The sequence below is a fragment of the Pangasianodon hypophthalmus genome, chromosome 9, assembly GCF_027358585.1.
Source record: "Pangasianodon hypophthalmus isolate fPanHyp1 chromosome 9, fPanHyp1.pri, whole genome shotgun sequence".
Taxonomy (NCBI): Eukaryota; Metazoa; Chordata; class Actinopteri; order Siluriformes; family Pangasiidae; genus Pangasianodon; species Pangasianodon hypophthalmus.
This window is the reverse complement of record NC_069718.1, coordinates 5351382-5369633: the sequence shown is the minus strand read 5'-3', so window position 1 is coordinate 5369633 and position 18252 is coordinate 5351382. Positions and strand designations below refer to the sequence as shown.

The following is an 18252-nucleotide window of genomic DNA, read 5'->3' as shown; positions in this document are numbered from 1 at the left end:
AGATTGTGGTCTGAATGCGGATCCAGCAACGTATTTCAGTGGATTTACAGCAGAAAAATCCTGTAACAGAGCCAGTAAACAAATGGAAAAAACTAGCTTGAGTTCAGTGACTCTATTTATCTAAACATGAATCACTTCAGCTTCTGTAGCAGATCCTCTGTTGCAGCTCATTCAGTCACATGCATTTATGTCAATTATTAACCATTCAGTCAGAAAGGGCTGAATGTTATCGACTTTCGTACAGACAAGTTTTTATTTCATTTAGTGAAGTGCCAACATGGCTCGTTCAAAAGAAATAAATGTTGACGAAAGCAGAAGTCTTTATGATGAACAGACAGAGAATTATGTGTTTATTCCCCATGCTTCATGCTGAAACCTGATGTTTCTCATCTCTGGCATTAGTCACTATTCATTAGGCAAAAGTGCAAATGTGAATCATCAGTGCGAAACAAAACATTTGGAATGAACTTCCATTCTGAGAACTAATAAAAATAAACTAACTCAAAGCTCACTAGGAACCAGAGTGCGAGTCCATTCAGCAGTGCAGCGTTCAAATCAATGACCATTAGGATTCAGATTAGCCTGGGTTTTACAAAACATAAGGAGCTGTTCGCTGACACAGAGATGGTAATGTATGCGAGAAGTTGACGATATACTGGTGGATCAGAAAGAAAGAAAAGATAAAATCAAAAACAAAAGCAAATAATTCCCACAGTCAGCTACCACACTTCTGCTATTAATAAGCATTTAATTTTAAATATGCTGTTTTTTTAAATTAAGGATTTCCCTACAATAGTGAAATACTTGTTTGTTTACATGTTATATAAGATACAATCAAAATAAAACAGCTGTGAAATAGTATGTGATTTCTTATCTTACTTCATTAGCAGCCATGAACTAATCGTGAATATTTAAGCATTAAAAAGTCATTGCTGTCATCAGTCCATCACGTCAGTCGATTATCCAGACTTTCCTAAAGAATTTTAGTAACTAGACTTCGTAATTTTTAGAAATGAACTGAGGTGCTGGAGCTGTCAGGCAGTGACTCTATTCACTGCACCATCATGCCACTGTAATTAATTCATTAAATTCAGTACATTAATAATTATTTACACTGCCTGAACTTTGCATCAATGGAAAGTAATTTTTGCTAAAATGAAAGGAAAATAATAGTACTTGTAGTAGTAATCATAGAACTATGGATGGTTAAAGGTTCTTAAAGTTTCCTAAACTGGGTCTCATTGGCCGAAAGAGAAACTTCAGTTGTGAGGTTTTGCATTTAAGACAACTGTTAAGAGATAAATACTCAGCTAGTTCTCTAAACTCCTACAATTATCTGTTGAACTGTAACATTGTAGTACTGTATGTTCTATCTCTATGTGGGTGTGTGTGTGTGTGTGTGTGTGTGTGTGGGTGTGTTGATATACATCTTACGCTTCCTAATTTGCATATTACCAGATGTTTTCCCTGCAGCTATTGGGGTTTGTTCTTATCCCGTATTTCTATAAAGTAGATAATTATACTGTTGGAGATGATGATGATGATAATCTTTTATATAAAACTTCAGTGTTTGTGCCTAAAGCAAAACTAATCTTTCTGTTATGCCAGGTTAGGTCATGTTATACACTAGCAGCAGATCATTTCAGGTTGACAATATAATCTCTTCCCACTGAGTGCAAAAAAAATCTTAAAAACGAATAAAAAAGACTGCTTTGTTGCACATTTTTGTGACGTCTAGATTTCAGACAATAATGTAACAATGAGGATGTAGAAAAGACGACTGCTGTGGACAAATATATGACGTCAGACTTAATAGGATCCATTAAAAAAAAAAGAACAAAATCAGAAAAAAAATCAGAACTCATGTATAATGGAGGTCTAACAGATTAACCATATAGATTACATCAGCTGCAGCCTGGGTATGTGAAACTAAACAGCATAAATAAAAGAATAAATCATTGTTTAGTCATTTGTACTTTTTGGAGCTGATCCTGTGAGAGATGAGGTGGATAATTTCCTCAGGGAAGGATCCTGTTCGTACTCACAAGTCATGTGAACTACGGGTGTGTTAGTTCCAATGTTAGAAGTGAAAATTAATTTTAAAAAAAAGTGATCAGATGTTGTTGTACGCTGCACAGCTCAATGCCGTGAGATTACAGAGTTACACTGAGCTGAACGGGTCAAAAAAATTTTACAGAATTACAGAAGAGCAAAGTAAATACCTAAGTGTCTTTGGAAAACAGGTGTGTCACTTAGAGTCAATTTCAACCGTATAATGATTATAATAAAACCTTTCTCACGCTACAGGCCGCAAAAATGCAAATGCATAAAGCAAAAACAAGAGATATGAAAACAAATGGCAAGAAAAGGGTAATAGTGACACAGGTAGTTATGGTGACATACTGTTAATAATATTATACTTTATTATATAGTAGTATACAGTAATATCAACAATATACAGTAATAATGACAATATTGGCAATATTCAGTAATATCAACAATATACAGTAATATCGAAAATCTTCAGTAATATCATGGTTTTCTTGTAACAACGAGATGCTTATCTTTTAATAACTTGATGTTTTCTCGCAATAACAAGGTTTATTTCTTGGAAAAAACGAAATGCTTTTCTCCAAATGTTTTTCTAATAATAAAAAAAAATGCTTTTGTCGTAACAAGATGCTTTTCTTCTAACAAATATTATTTTTTTCCTAATAACGACATGCTTTTCTCATAATAGCAAGACACTTCCCTTGTAACATCGACATACTTTTTTTCTAGTAATGAAATTGCTCACATGCTTTTATTGTAATAAGGAGATGCTGATGTTTTTCCCCCTTGCATGGCAAAATACCCCTAAACTGGGTAAATAATTGTGATAACTAATCGTGATCATCATTTTCTGACTGGTGTAGAAGCGCAGCCAGTCCACTAGGTGTCAGTAATAACAGTTTACAGTCGGATGGCAGCCGCTTCAATGCGATGAAGAAGAAAAATACCGCCAGCAGAAGCAGCGCCCTCTGCCGGTCACGGCGTGTAATGACATAGTTGAGCATCTCATGTCTTTATTATTGCTTTTTATAGTTCAGAAAGAAAGGAACAAATCGCTTTAGGTGCACAGGCCGATTATTATAGCTTTAACTGAATAGTTAAAAGAGGTTTTAGCGAAATAGATAGATAGATAGATAGATAGGTATCTTCGCTGTACTGTAAGCTGATTGTAATCCTCAGATTTGCCATCATGTCTCTGAGGACTCTGCCTTTACTCATTATAAATCTGGGTGGAGAAATGCTTTATATTTTGGACCAGAGACTCCGAGCTCAGAATGAAACAGATGATAAAATACACAAAGGTAACCAGTGTTAGTTTCCCCCAAAAATCCCCCTCACGTTAGTGTTTTAGAGAAATCCCCTCAATCAGATGAAATAGTTCCTTCCTAAGTGTGTGTTCCAGAAAAAAAACCATGTCATTCATGTCACTTCCCCTAAACCTTTTCTTCCCCTTCCACACTCAAATCCAACACCTTTCAGTCAGTTCATCATCATTTATAACATAACTGAGGGTTTAAAACGCTTGGGAATTCTCTCTGAAACCAGACTGCGCAGGAAAGAGCTCTGTTAGGTGTGTTCACATCCAGCAAATGTGCGCAGGAAGTGTGAAAATGCTTGTAACTGTAGGCTAATTAATGTCCCTGAAACCGAACAAAGCAGAGATGATCTGTCTAAAGGCATAACACCTACTACTTAACACTTTTTCATCCAAATATTTAAGAAGAAGAATCTAACAATTGTGGTCTTGATACCATTGACCAAAGAACACACGTCAGAATAATCTACGTTCTGCTTCTCGCCTTTCTAAAGTAAACGCTGCGTCCCAATTCACCTACTTATAGTGCGCACTAAAAGGATGTACTCTTTTTGTGAAGATAAAGTACATACTTTTGAGTGTGTAGGAAAAGAGTATACAAGTACGGGGACGTACTAATTAATACGTCACGTAACAAGAGAACGCTGTTGCCTAGTTATGCACACGTCACCGTAAACAACCTCCTCATTGCGTTTCACCTTTTCTTCATTCATTATTCCTTATATCATTTATACTATATCATTTAATTTACCATGATTTATTACCATGATTTATTGCGTCCTTGAATTCGCTGAAGCAAACCGTCACAAAACTCCTCCTCCTCCTCTATCATGCAAGGAATTGTGGGTAATATTAGCTGGAAAAGTGTCCACGGTTTCACACTTCGAAAATCTACTGTAAACAGTCGACCATCCGGGTACCATTGCGATACTCGTTTGAACATACTACGATTTTAAGACACACTAATTCTAATCTCGGACACTGTTTAGGATGGAAAGCAGGAGAATTGAGACACTAGCAGGAAATAAAAGCTGCGTTTACGCTATATCGTAATTACCGTAATTACTAGTTTCCGACTTGTAAAAAGCGTTCACGTCCTCGTAATTACGTACTCGTAAGAACTCGTAATTACAACTTGTAAACTTCTACTGAGAGCTCTGACTTGTCCCACCTGACCGTCATGTGGAAACACTCAGAACGGTGGCGGCTTCAGCAGTAAAACGTAGTTAAGGAATTATCTCGTAATATTTCTGTGTAATAATAGGTTGTTATCTGGTATTTACGGTAATTCCGACATGGCGTGAATGCAGCTAAAGTGACCGATGATCTTTAATTTTCTACATACGTGAAGTCAGAGACAAAGCACAGTTTAAAGTCAGAATTTCTCGATTCTTTGCAAATGAGTGTAATACAGTAAAGTGACAAATCCACACAATCTTCTCGAATGATTTCTCAGACCAGTCGCGTAGCTTGTGTGGTCCGACGTGTCTTCAGTTCCCCGCTAACACCTTTAGCTCCTGTTTACTGTTCAAGGCACAAAAAATGGAAGAAAAACATCATCAGGTTTCATCCTGTCACATACGCCCTCTCCTTAAATGTGTAGAGAAACGTTACAAAGAAAAATAAACCTCGGAAGTAGCAGAGATGGCTGATGTCTTTGGACGTAGCGAGGACAGTTAGCTTTGCTAATGAGCTACTGCGAGCGGAGCGATGTGTAAATCAAACGTAAAATCATTTTAAACAGAAGCAGTGTATAAACTGTAAATAGTGAGCATTTATACATTTAGGCTACTGCACTGTTACTACACTGTTTTTCATCAGAACTAAAAAAACACCCACAAGTGACAAACTACAAGCGATACAAGTGACTTACCACCTGCTAGCAATCACAGAACTAACGCTGCTAATCCTGCGCATGAAACTACACATTACACCTTAAAAGCTTTCTTTCAGTCTGAATAACTTAGTGAGCAAAAGCTAACCTACTGTAGCCTGTTAACGCTAACCTAGGTTCGAGATTCTTTATTTGTCACGTACATATTACATATATGTGATGTAATGTAATGTAGTTTTTCGTTAGTGCCTCGTCCCACAGTGCAACACTGACACATAATAAAAACAGAATAAAATAAAATAAAATAAAAGCCTAGGTTAGCTTTCACACACCTGGTTAGCATTAACAGGTTAGATTAGCTTAGCTAGAACCAGGTGTGTGAAAGCTAGCCTAGCCTGTTAAAGCTAACCAGGTGAGTGAACGCTAGCATTGCCAGTTAAAGCTAACCAGGTGAGTAAATGCTAGCCTAGCCTGTTAAAGCTAACCAGGTGAGTGAAGGCTAGCCTAGCCAGTTAAAGCTAACCAGGTGAGTGAATGCTAGCATTGCCAGTTAAAGCTAACCAGGTGAGTGAACGCTAGCATTGCCAGTTAAAGCTAACCAGGTGAGTGAAATGCTGCAGTGAATAAACTTCCCACCTCAGGCTTAAACCCAAAGTAAACGCCTCCTCACACCCTGGACATGTTTAAGAAGTTAAATGTGTCATGGTATTACAGGTCATGTGTGTTCACTCCACAGGATGGCGAAATCCCACATTTACAAATAATAATAATAATAATAATAATAATAATAATAATAATAATAATAATAATAATAAGGTTGCTGTGTTCACACGGTTTGCAGGATGGTCGGAGGATGACAGGAAAAGAGGTAAACTGGTCTCCTCATCCCTCCATTCCACCTCTGATAGTTTGAGACCCTTAAACTCGTCCTCCAGGGCAGATAGTGACAGAACGATAACGATCCATTTCCTGCCGTAGCGCCGCTTCATTCTGCTTTCAAACTCCTGGCAGCTTTAGATTTAATATTCGAGATAGATCACAAGTCCTTGTGGATGAGCTGTTGCTATAGAAACGAGAGTATATTAGAACAAGGGCACGGCTGTCAGAGCTGCTGTTGCAGAAAATGAATTAACACCTAACGCTAGAGTGCAGTGTGCTAATGTTAGCCTGTAGCTACGCTAATATCTAGTAGATAAATCTTGTTGCTGATATGGTTTCCCTTTCTACTGTGTTTCAAATTGAAGTGCAGTGTGTTATTGATAGCCTCAAGTTAATATGCTAAGTTGTTATGCTAATATGGTTTCCCGCGCTGTAACACTTGGAGTGTGGTGTGTTTTGTGCGGATGATCTGATTCTGTCAGTGTTCATGTTTTTTCTTCTCTCTGTGTATCTGTAGTGATGAATGATGTAGTGGGTGTGATGTTCAGTAAGGCGTTTATGGAGGAGGTGATGCAGCCGCAGGACATGTACTCGCACCGAGCTCTGCGCTGCGTGCTAACACGCCTGGCTCACACCTCCATCATGAGGCTCAACTCCACCAGCATGGACAGGGTAGGGAGGCTAGGGAGGGTTCAGTGTGGTAAAGGAACCTGACTCAGGGGTTAAAGCAGACTCAACATGAATCACATTCCCTCTGTGATGTTTTTATAGATTTTTTTTTTTTTTTTTTTACTATTTTTTCTGGAAATTATTAGAAAGTCATTATTTAAAATGTCTATGTGCCACCGTGCTAATGTTATGATTTAATGACCTTTTGAATGTCAAATGTTGTTTGATTTGTGGTTAATTTTTTTTTCATTTTTTCATACACAGATTTTTGATTTACAGAAATTCACAATCACATCAGTGTAGTGCTCTAGTGCTAACATGGTTAATAACTTTCAACCTTATAAAGTTATTCTGGCTGATTTTATTGGTTAACAGAGATTTTAATTCCTTGACACGATTTTCATACAGTGATAATCATTATTATAATAATAATCATTTGGTTCATATCATTTGGATAGAAAGCTATATACATTGTGCATAAATGTCTAGTATATGTATTTATAGACTACTCTTATATGAATTTAACACATATTAGCACATCTGACATTAAACTGAATTACAAACGGATAAATGTTAAAGTGCCCTGAATAAATGCCGTGGGAAATTTTTTTGCAATATTTAATTACAGTGTGTTCAGTGTGTATATGTACACGTATATGTACACGTATTGTATATGTCCATGATGCTTGCGTGCAGCTGTACGACCTGATGACGATGGCGTTTAAGTACCAGATCGCCCTCTGTCCTCGGCCGCGAGACTTACTGCTCGTCTCCTTCAACCACATGGACGGGGTTCGGGAGCTCGTTAAAGACAATCCTCGCCTCGTTAACCTCATCAACGAGGCACAGCGTCTCATCATAGAGGTACCACCGTTACAACACTACATCTCTCATTCAGGATACTTTCACATTTTCACCAGTGTTAGACAAGTGTGAGCACGCTCCGGTGTGGACCAAAACAACCTTCAGTCCAAAGTTTGATTTGATTTGGTTTGGTCCAAACGTATGGTCACATAAAGCGAAACACAATACGCTAACGGTATTGCTGCTTATTAGAGACTTGAAGAAAACATCACACACTGAAAAGCAAAACCTTCATTGCATTACTCTAATGTCGCTTTAAGTCTTCAGTGAAAAACAATCATGGTGGGATTCCTTTTTAAAAAAAATGAAACCCTGACTTTGTGTCAAAAGTGATTGCAATTCCCCGGCACATTGCGATTCACTTTCATCACTATGTCGCAGCCGTGCTACACTGAAATGCCATCACTGAAATCAGAAAAGGGGAGAAGAGTCTGAAAGCGTTAGTTTTTCCCAGAGCCGTTGCCGTCTACATAAAGGAGCACACTTTATAGGGTTGTAGTTTCTTCATTCCTACAGCACTGATTATTGAATTGATAGTTTTTTCAGAATTAACCAGTAAAACATGATAAACGTTAACATGATTAAATATAATTACATCTCACTGAGGAGTTATTCAGTTTCTCAGACTTCCTTTCAGAGAAGAGTAGGATCATTGAACATTAATCAGTGAAATTCCTGCTGTGTTTAAGCACAACATCATGTCCATGTTGAGTGTGAATTCTCCAGTTGAATGTATGTGTATAGATATTTTATTTTGGTTATTTTCTATTACTCTCCCTCTCTCTCGCTGGTGATGAATGATCTAATGTACTGGCTATGATGTTTGGATCAAGGCTTTAAGAGCTTTCCTCTGATTCAGACTGCAAATAAGTGAAAAAGTGCCTTTAGTCAAATCATTAAAGCCAAATCTTTAATGATATCTGTGTAACAGGATATGAGGTCAGCAATATTTCTATTAAACAGTTAGACCTTTGACTTTATCTTGACTTAAGTTTAACTTGACATTAATTTATCTTGACTTAAGTTATCTAGCTAATTGAGGAACTGTTACTTAAAGAGCTTTTGCCCTTGTATTATAGCTATATTATTGATATTGGTGGCTTTTTTCCCTTTTACCTACTACATTTTAGTTTAATTTTTCACTTCATCAGTTTGCTACATGATTTTTTTTCTCACTTTGTTTTAGATGTACACTCCTTTATCAGACGGTGAGTTGCAGCTCATACGGCAGACGCTCCTCGCTTTCTTTCAGGACGTGCACGTCAGGGTGAGGTTTGTCTTATAGAAAATGTTAGAAAATGGTCCTGAGGACAATGGTCCTTGTTTTGTATATACAGTGTTTAAAGAAACATTGTTGTTTCAATTTACACATCAGCAGATGTTTTCTTTAGGGTTATAATGAAATTGAGAGCAGAATGAAAGGAAGGAAACATAATTAAGAACAAATTAGCAAAATATATAAATACATACAGTAAATTTATCACTTTATTGACAAATTTAGTGTCCTTGTGTGAGATTTGAAAGGAAAACGTCCCTCTTTTTTATAATTTTCAACAAGAAATAGAAGTAAAAAGCAAAACAATCCAAAACAACACTAAACCGACAGAAAATTATTTTGAAAAGCACCAAAATGAAATAGTCAAATTTTTCTTTTGTGTTAGAGGATATGAAATACATTGGAGGCAGTTATAAAGTTATTAGATAATATTTCTCACATGAATTAATGGAGATGATATTATTTTTATATTTTGACTAATGAGCTCTCTCAACACACACAATTTAGATACTTCTGTGATGATGCACAGACATCCGTGAAGCCAAACACACTGCCTTTTGTCTTGAGGGTGCACAAACTTTTATACTCGACTTTACCTATAGTGCTACATGGAAAATACAGAAGCTCACTCAGGGTCGATTCGAAAAGGCAGAGCTTTGTCAGAACTTCTACAAAGGAAATGATTGGATCCTAAGCAGCATCACTGTAGTACAGTATAATGTGGATTTATCACACTGATCCATCACTAGCTGTGATATTCCTTCTGTCAGGTGTCGATATTCCTGAAGCAGAATCTCCAGAAACCAGACGGGACTTTTGTGATGCCGACGTCGGGGCCGGTGCCTCACGGCTCTGAAGTTCCAGGGTTAATCAGGTAGTCAGTGCTTCTGTTTTTTTAACCTGCGAACTATAGTTATAGATACAGTATGTAGTAAAAAAGATACATAATATAGTAATATAGATACAGTATATAGTAAAAAAGATACAGTATATGCTAACGTAGATATGGTATATAGTAACATATATACAGTGTATAGTACCATAGATACATAATATAGTAAAAAAGATACAGTATATAGTAATATAGATACAGTATATAGTATCATAAATACAGTATATAGTAACATAGATACAGTATATAGTAACATTTATACAGTATGTAGTAAAATAGATACAGTATATAGTAACATTTATACAGTATATGGTAAAATAGATACGGTATCTAGTATAACTAAACATTAGCATTAGACACCATGGTATACTATATTGTACATTACTGCTATTATCTGCAATTATTTACAAGTACCTGCAACTTTACTTCAAATCTGTCATTACTACAACTATTGCTATTAGCACAATCCTCATTTACTGTTAGCATTGTTCAAACTGCATGTTTAAATCATAACACACTCACCTCAGTCGGCTTTGTCAGTGTCTCAGATGTGGTTTCTGACTCACCATTACCAATAAAAATATACAACATGACTTTACACAGCTAAATAGCTCCACGTAGCTAGTTTGGATTCAGCTAGGAGGCGTGGCCTAATCTAATTAGGATCTATTAGTATCTTCTATTTTTCGACAAAATTTATGTTCAAATGGTGCCACTGCGCTGAATAACATCTTTTGAATCCAGTGCATGATGATTTGGACATACAGTCTGCACAAAGCTAAACCGGTAGCTATAAACTTCTGTTACTTGTTTTAGCTCAGAGTTTCAATTACTAGGGCCGAGTTTTCCAAAAGCATCACTGGCTAGCTAGCTCACACTGATTAGTGCATTCCTGTTAAAGCTGCTTCTGGTGAAATTGGCTTCCCTTCTTCCCTTTCTTCATCTAACAGACTTTTATTTTTTAAGCCAATAGTTATATTCATTAAAAGAGTCATTGTTTTGCCATGTCCGCTGATGATATCGCTAACTCTACTGTAGTAAACAAAACTAGGAAGTGTAATTGTACGTGGTGAACACAGACAAGCGGAGTGATACACACAGTGAAACGTCCCAGCGCACTTATAGAAAATATAAGCACTCTTGGAAAGCGCCTCGACCAATCAGATTAGTGGAGTGGGACTATATATATATTCAGATATAAAACTACACTTTGTTTCTGTCTCAGATATTTTAACAGACGAGGCAGGGTGGTGAGAAGACGCGAGTTTGTGAGCGGAGGCAGCTACACCAGCACCATGAGAGACGCTTCATTCGACATATCTGGAGACCGAGTGACACGTCTGGGCACTAACATGTAAACACCACACTGATTATTTACCCCATGTCACATTAAACCAATCGATCCACTGCAACATTATGTCAAAAACACCAGCAACCCTGAATCATCAGTCATACCTGTGTGGAAACTTTCTAGAAAGTTCTCCTCCATTTGCGCTCAGTTCTTCTCATGAGGAGTTTGTGTGAACTCTGTACTCATGCAGGTACAGTGTGAGCTCAGCCGAGGACACACACACCTCAGGAAGCTCCAAACACACCTGTAAAAGCGAACAGGTGAAAGTACGCCTTTATCCAGAGCCTTATAACTTATTTCATATGGCTTTATATTATTTACATGTTTATGAACATATCAGGTGTGTGTGTGTGTGTGTGCGTGTGTTGAGCAGGTTAGCGATGATCCTAACCCTCTAGCTAAAGTGGAGCTCAACCTGTTAGCCAAGCTGATGGGACAGATGGAGGTTTGGGATGTTGGTGGTGCTGATGGAGGGATGAGAGTGAATCTGTTCCCTTCAGCCCAGGAGGAAGACGAGGAGTGAGTACACGTCACCTCTGAGCTTTAAGCCCAGGAGTTTTTTACGTGTGTGTTTCAAGATGCTTGCGTAAGATCAGCTGCATGTGGCGTGTTGTGGAGAAATAGTAAGGTCTGGTTTCGATGTTTTTCATCCGCATTCATTTACACCAGAGGCGTCCGAGGAGAGCGGAAAAATGTTACAAATTTCTTACCTTTACTCAAACAAGAAGTGAATATCTGCCAATCATGCAGCGTCGATCTTGTCATGAGTCTCAGTCATGAGCACCTGATTTTGAGGTCCAGGGGATTTATACTCTTTAACAACTATTTTCCTTCCATTTTAGCCAACAATACTTCTTTTCCATTCAAGTAAATTTTAGTCTAAAACTTTAATTTGTTATAAATTCTATTCATTTATTAAGTAGTTAATCATTTTTTAAAAAGCTGTCCATACTACGCACGTGTTTCATAGCCACAGAAACTTTAATGAGACATCATCTTCTCCACTTTTTATTTCTTAAGAATTATTTCAGGTCCAGTAGTTCTCTTTTCACGCCTGTAAACGGTGCCTTGTAGAGCACCATTATCACTTAAAAAGGAGAAAAATCTGTAATAATGTCATTAGCTCATCACTCACAAATCATCTCACGGATTTGACGATCATGTGTGAAACACGGTGTAGCACACTGTAAAATCAAAATACTCATTAAGAAGAAATTTTACTCGATGTTTCTTTAATAAACACGTACGTATAGCGGGGTCCAAAATTCTCAGACCACACTGAAAATCTGCAATTTTTTTTTCTTTTAAATTTGGATATAAACAGAAGGTTTTAGAATTTTGAAATATTTAAAACAAAGAAAGTAAATGTTCAATATCTTATATTTTTAGATTTAATATTGAAGATTCTGCACTATTTCTACGTCCCTGTTTAAATGTAAGCAAATGTGTGATATTGACCATGTTAACTGCTTTGTACGAAAGGTCCAATTTTCCTCATGTCTAATCTCTTCTACTGAAGCATGTGATCAGACGACACGCTGAGAGATTTGATCTAAAATGGATCATAAGGTTTTGCACAAATGTGTGGAGTCCATGCCAGCTCGAGTGCACATTGTCATTACAGCACAAAGGGGATGAACCAAATACTGAAGAAATCCATGTAAATATTTCAGAGATTCAAATTTTCACTCGACTTGTTGCTGATAATAAAATCTGTAATGAAATCCTTTGTGTTAAATTGAAACAGAAGCCAAAACAGAAGATTTTCACTAGTGCTCTGACTTTCGGACCCCTCTGTATTCCACATGCATAGGCATTTGAATGAAGGTGAAGTACACTGCGTGTATGATGTGTCTCGAATAAATAAAGCATAACATAATAAACTTAATGAACAAAAGCAACCCTTAATGGGACAGTTGGCTGTACTGTTATATAAAGCACATTGAAATTTAATTGCAGATATAAAATCTAGTAACATTTAATATCAGTAGTAGTATTACTGTTATGTCAAGTCAGGATTATTTTCAAAGCTGAAAAATCACAATCACATCTCATTTACTGCATTTTAAATGTTAGTTTAGTAAAGATTATTATTATTATTATTATTATTATTATTATTATTATTATTATTATTATGGTATTGCTATTTGAGGAGCTGTGACTCTTGAAGTGTGTCTCTGCAGGGGAAGGTTATCAGTGACGGACGAGGCGTTCAGTGTTGTGAACATTCAGGCTGTAAAGGTGAGCCACAGCCCTGAGCCGACGTTTCAGGTTTGCATATTTACTGTGTGTGTGTGTGTGTGTGTGTGTGTGTGTGCATTTCTATTTTTACGGCCTGGATGGGTGGAGGATGTTTACTGCGTGCTTGTGGAGCTCCTTCGCCTTGAGCTAAGTCTGTTTAAACACCTGTCACCCAATCACAAGCATTACCTCAGAGCACACTCGACTCGGACGTTTAGAGCTCTGAATAGCATTAAAATGTCAAGTGTGGAGTTTATGAATCCTCCGGGCCATGAGGATCCTGTGCTCTTCTCTTCTCTTCTCTTCTCTGCTCTTCTCTTCTTTTTGCTTCTCTTATCTTCTCTTCTGTCCTCTCCTCTCTTCTTCTCTTCTCTTCTCTTCTCTTCTCTCCTCTCCTCTCTTCTTCTCTTCTCCTCTCTTCTTTTCTCTCCTCTCCTCTCTTCTCCTCTCTTCTTCTCTTCTCTTCTCTTCTCTTCTCTCCTCTTCTTTTTGCTTCTCTTCTCTTACACACTTCACCTTCAGAGGAAGATCTTTAGGCTTGCATGTGTAGCTACAGAGTCGACTCAGGCGTGTCTAAGTGTAATTACAAAAATAATTCTCTTACTTTGTTTACTTAATAGATAATTTCATTACAGCTGTGTAAGAGCGAGGAAGAATCCAGATCACTCGTGACCTACAGGCTCTAATTTCTGTAATCTGACTAAAAAACTAGATTCTCTTTGACGTTTGTCTCATTCTGAGTCACTGCATTGTTAAACATTCTTTATATCGACAATGCACCGTACACAGTTTAATACGTACACATATGAAAATCGGAGACTTTCGAGAGAAATAATATTTAGTAAGTAAAAGTAAACCAGTGGTTAATTAAAATAGTTTAGTTTAATTCATTTGAAAAAAAAAAATACAACCATTTTATTAACCCATGAGCCAGGGCTGAATTAGATGTGGTAGTTTAGAGTACACAAACACACACACACACACACATCCATGAAGCATTTCTGACTCTGTGTTGGTGTGTTTGCCCTCAGGCCGACACCGAGCTGACCCGCATCGCCGCCCAGTTCACCGATCAGGACGAAGCCGAGAGACCCAGCAACAAAGGAGAAGATCTGCTGGCCATGATGGACGACCTCTAAAGCAGAAAGAAATATCTCTTACAGAAATATCACATGCATTTCACATGTGATCACATGTTCTGGCACATGTGATTATGTGAAATGTTAAAAAAACATGAAATCTCAATAATGAACTTAAGTTAACATGAGACCACATGTGAGTAATATATAATAAATAAAATCACGTGTGACAATAAGTCAATCATTTGTCTAAAAATCACATGAAATTAAAATTCAATCAAAAACATGTGCACACACACGTGAAAAGTCTATGTGTGAAAAAGTATGAAGCGTGTAAAAAGGCACAGGTGTAAATCTCACGTGAAGTCTGTGATGTATCTGTAAGGAATTTATTTTTTCATTGCTTTATTCACTTCATTATTAGGGTTTGATTTGCTCTTGTTACATTTAGAGATGGCACGATACCACGGTTTCATCTCCGATACCGATTCTGAAGCCTTCAGTATCAGCAAATACCGATACTTAAAGACTAATGAGCTTTAAAAATGTTTTTCTTTGAACCTCAAGCACTTAAAAAAATACAAGAAAAAAATACAAGAAAAAAAATACAGGAAAAAAAATACATAGCTAAAGACACGACTTGCACAAAACTGTAGCTTTCACACAAAAATCACTAACATTGCAAATATAATAATTGTAATAAGTATCAAGTCTCTTTCTATGTAAACATTTCCAGCTTAAAGATTGTCTTCTCCAACTCCAATTCAGTGGTAGCTCAGTGGTTAAGACGTTGGACTACTGATCAGAAGGTCATGAGTTCAATCCCCAGCAACCACCAAGCTACCACTGCTGGGCCCTTGAGCAAGGCCCTTAACCCTCAACTCAGATGTATAAAAAATGAGATTAAATGTAAGGCACTCTGGATAAGGGCGTCTGCCAAATGCCATAAATGTAAATTCCAAACTTTTCCACTTGTTAAGGATCAGATTAAATTCATATCCCTTCCACTATTTACACTGCTATCGGCCCGATAGAGATCCTGCCTGCCATTAACATAGTTACACTGCTACAGTTTGTATGTTTCTATTACAGATTTAAATTTAAATCTGTAAAATTTATTTTCTAATTTTATACTCAGTGAGTTATTGTTATGGCTGAATCAAGTTTAATAGACTGAAATATATAAATGGATATTTGTTTGTTTGTTTAATCTGAATGCATGATATGTTAAACACAAAGTATTCTTCTATTACTTTGTATAAAACTTTTATATAGAATTAAATTTGTGTCGGTATCAAGGTATCGAAGATTCTACTAACTAAATAAACTGACAGAGAATAAAACAAATTTTAAAAACTGACATGAAGCAGTAAAATTTACAAAAATACTCTAATCTGAACTTGTTCACGCTGCGGTTTGTTCTGCGGCCGCTAGAGGGAGACAAAGCGCTCCAGAAATAAATGACGTCACCACAACACGGAAGTAGGAGGCGGAGCAACGGGACTGTTAGAGCAAAATGTTACAGCGGTTAAAAAAACGCCAAATCAGGTAACGAGAAACAGCCATTAGCGCCATTTTTAATCAGTAATATGTACTTTAAGTACGTTAGATCCTTGGAGAATATAAAAAGAATTCAGTTTAATTAGGTCAACATTTCGTCCAGGTTGAATTTTTGGTGAAAAACCCCGCGCGCTGCTTGGGCGGATCCCAAACGGACATGTAGTGCACTAGGTAGGGAGCATCATACAGTTACAGTAGTGCTGTATGTAGTGCGCTTCTGTAGGGAGATCAGAGAGTTTGGGGACAAGACCATGGTGTTTCAAATAGGCGTGCAGTTAGCATTGTGCTAAACTGGTGGCTGTAAGCCTGTACCACTTATTAGCGTTAGTATCACAATATGAGTAACAACGAGTGAAATGGTGCATGTTAATGTTAAGATGTTAACTTTTGCATGTTTTTTTTACAGTTTGCATCCGCCTTTCTGTTTATTATTATTATTATTATTATTATTATTATTATTATTACTATTATGTAAAATAAATATTCTCTAAGAAATTCTCTGTCCACTGTTTGAATAATCTTTTGTTTTCTTTGAATTGAAATGTTTTGGATTGTTGTTTAGTTGTAGGGTTTGTTTGTTTGTTTGTTTTAACCTCTTTGGATTTGTAGATAAATTGTAAAGGTAGAGGTTTAAGCACTCCACTTTTTCATTTAAAAATCTATAGAGGAAACAAAAGTTTTGCACTTAGTTATAGGAAATGTATCTCTCTCTCTCACACACACACACACACACTCACTGAGTGATTAGATATTAGTGTAATTTGCATATAATTTGCGTATTGATTTCCTGTACAGAAGCCCGTAAGAATAACTGGAACCCGAATTTTATTCCAGTACTGATTTTATTGAGTAAAATATATTTGCATGTTTAATTAATACAGTTTTTATATATATATCCATCAAGACTAAAACCTCATGCCACAAAAACAGTTTCTTTCCATCCACAACTGGCCTCATCAGCAATCCCCAGGACCCACCATGGTCTCTTATCCGCCTCCACGGACATTACACATTACACATTACATTAACAAAATAAAACCCACTTTTCCGTTACACATGCTTTACATTAACACACACACACACACACACACACACACCTCAGACTGCTCTACTGCACCTTCTTACCTCAAACTGTGAGCATTTGCACTCGCTCACTTTTGCACGTCCTGCACTAATGTACAGTTAATGTCTTTATTTTTTATTTTATTTTCCTAAATTTTTAAATTTCTACATTTATGCTTATAGTTAATTATCTTATTAATATTCTTTTTATTTCTTGTATTTTTCTGTTATACTTTTATTATATATAAGCACCAGTACACCAAAACAAATTCCTTGTAAATGTAAACCCACAGTACTTGGCAATAAAGGTGATTCTGTTTCTGATATGTGTGTGTGTGTGATTGTGTGTGTGATTGTGTGTGTGATTGTGTGTGTGATTGTGTGTGTGATTGTGTCCGATCGTCTAGCAGGTAATCGATGGCGACCCAGTCGATCGCCGAGCGCACCATCTCGGAGAACAGCCTGGTGGTGCTGCTGCAGGGTCTGCACGGTCATGTGACCACGGTGGAGCTGCGGGACGAGAGCACGGCCCGGGGTCGCGTCCTCAACGTGGACGCCTTCATGAACGTGCGTCTGGAGGACGTCCTGTACCGGGACCGACGGGGGAACATCTCGGAGATGGCCGACCTGTTCGTGACCGGCCGTAACGTGCGCTACGTCCACATTCCTGACCACGTGAACATCGTAGAGACCGTAAAGACCCAGCTGGAGAAAATCCACAGAGTGCGCCGCTTCACCGAGAAAGGCAGGAAGGAGTACAGCAAGAAGAAAAAATAAGTCCAGAAGAATTTCTGTTTTCTGTTAGGTTTTTGTTAAAGTTTGAGGTGAGCGCGTGCTGATAATCAGTTAAACGTTATATCACGGACATTTCTGCTGTTCCTGTGTAACATGTGACTGATAAACCTCTGACCAATGAGAAGAGCTTTTTTTTTTAATACCTCATCACGATATCGTGGACTTTGTGTATCGACACACGCCTCGTCTCACGTCTGAAATTTGTGCTTCCTGTAAGAACTTTTTTCTTTAGATGTTTAGGTGCAAATACACAAACACTGTGGAAAGTGTAGGTTCAGGGTTTCCTGAGCCTGAGAAACACACACACACATGCACACACACGCACACACACACACATGCACACACACACACACACACACACACACACACATGCACACACACAC

General features: G+C 37.4%; 2 protein-coding genes across 3 annotated transcripts in view; both read left to right on the top strand.

Moving 5' to 3' along the window:
- The first annotated feature begins 493 nt into the window (after window positions 1–493).
- Window positions 494–15767, top strand: oscp1a (organic solute carrier partner 1a). 2 transcript variants are annotated; one of them, XM_053236760.1, is made up of 10 exons: window positions 494–627; window positions 6598–6752; window positions 7446–7613; window positions 8800–8880; window positions 9660–9763; window positions 11007–11135; window positions 11323–11392; window positions 11506–11651; window positions 13316–13373; window positions 14405–15767. In XM_053236760.1, exons 2-10 carry the CDS (start codon window positions 6600–6602, stop codon window positions 14510–14512), a joined length of 1017 nt encoding a protein of 338 aa, XP_053092735.1. In that variant the 5' UTR covers window positions 494–627; window positions 6598–6599; the 3' UTR covers window positions 14513–15767. The 2 variants fall into 2 exon arrangements, with proteins under 2 accessions (XP_053092735.1, XP_026803181.1); XM_026947380.3 differs by lacking the exon at window positions 494–627 and adding an exon at window positions 2895–3353.
- A 1724-nt stretch (window positions 15768–17491) lies between these two features.
- Window positions 17492–18252, top strand: part of LOC113547140 (U7 snRNA-associated Sm-like protein LSm10) — an 810-nt gene continuing 49 nt past the window's right edge. Inside the window, exon 1 of the mRNA XM_053236761.1 lies at window positions 17492–18252. This exon is cut by the window's right edge and continues 49 nt beyond it. Coding sequence (XP_053092736.1) covers window positions 17492–17851 — 360 coding nt within the window. The 3' untranslated portion in view covers window positions 17852–18252.

Coding starts and splice junctions, on each gene's coding strand:
- oscp1a (XM_026947380.3), top strand. CDS start 3,242: ATGTCTCTGAGGACTCTGCCTTTACTCATTATAAATCTGGGTGGAGAA. Junction 9,764..11,006: donor GAAGTTCCAGGGTTAATCAG/GTAGTCAGTGCT, acceptor TTTCTGTCTCAG/ATATTTTAACAGACGAGGCA. Junction 11,652..13,315: donor GCCCAGGAGGAAGACGAGGA/GTGAGTACACGT, acceptor GTGTCTCTGCAG/GGGAAGGTTATCAGTGACGG.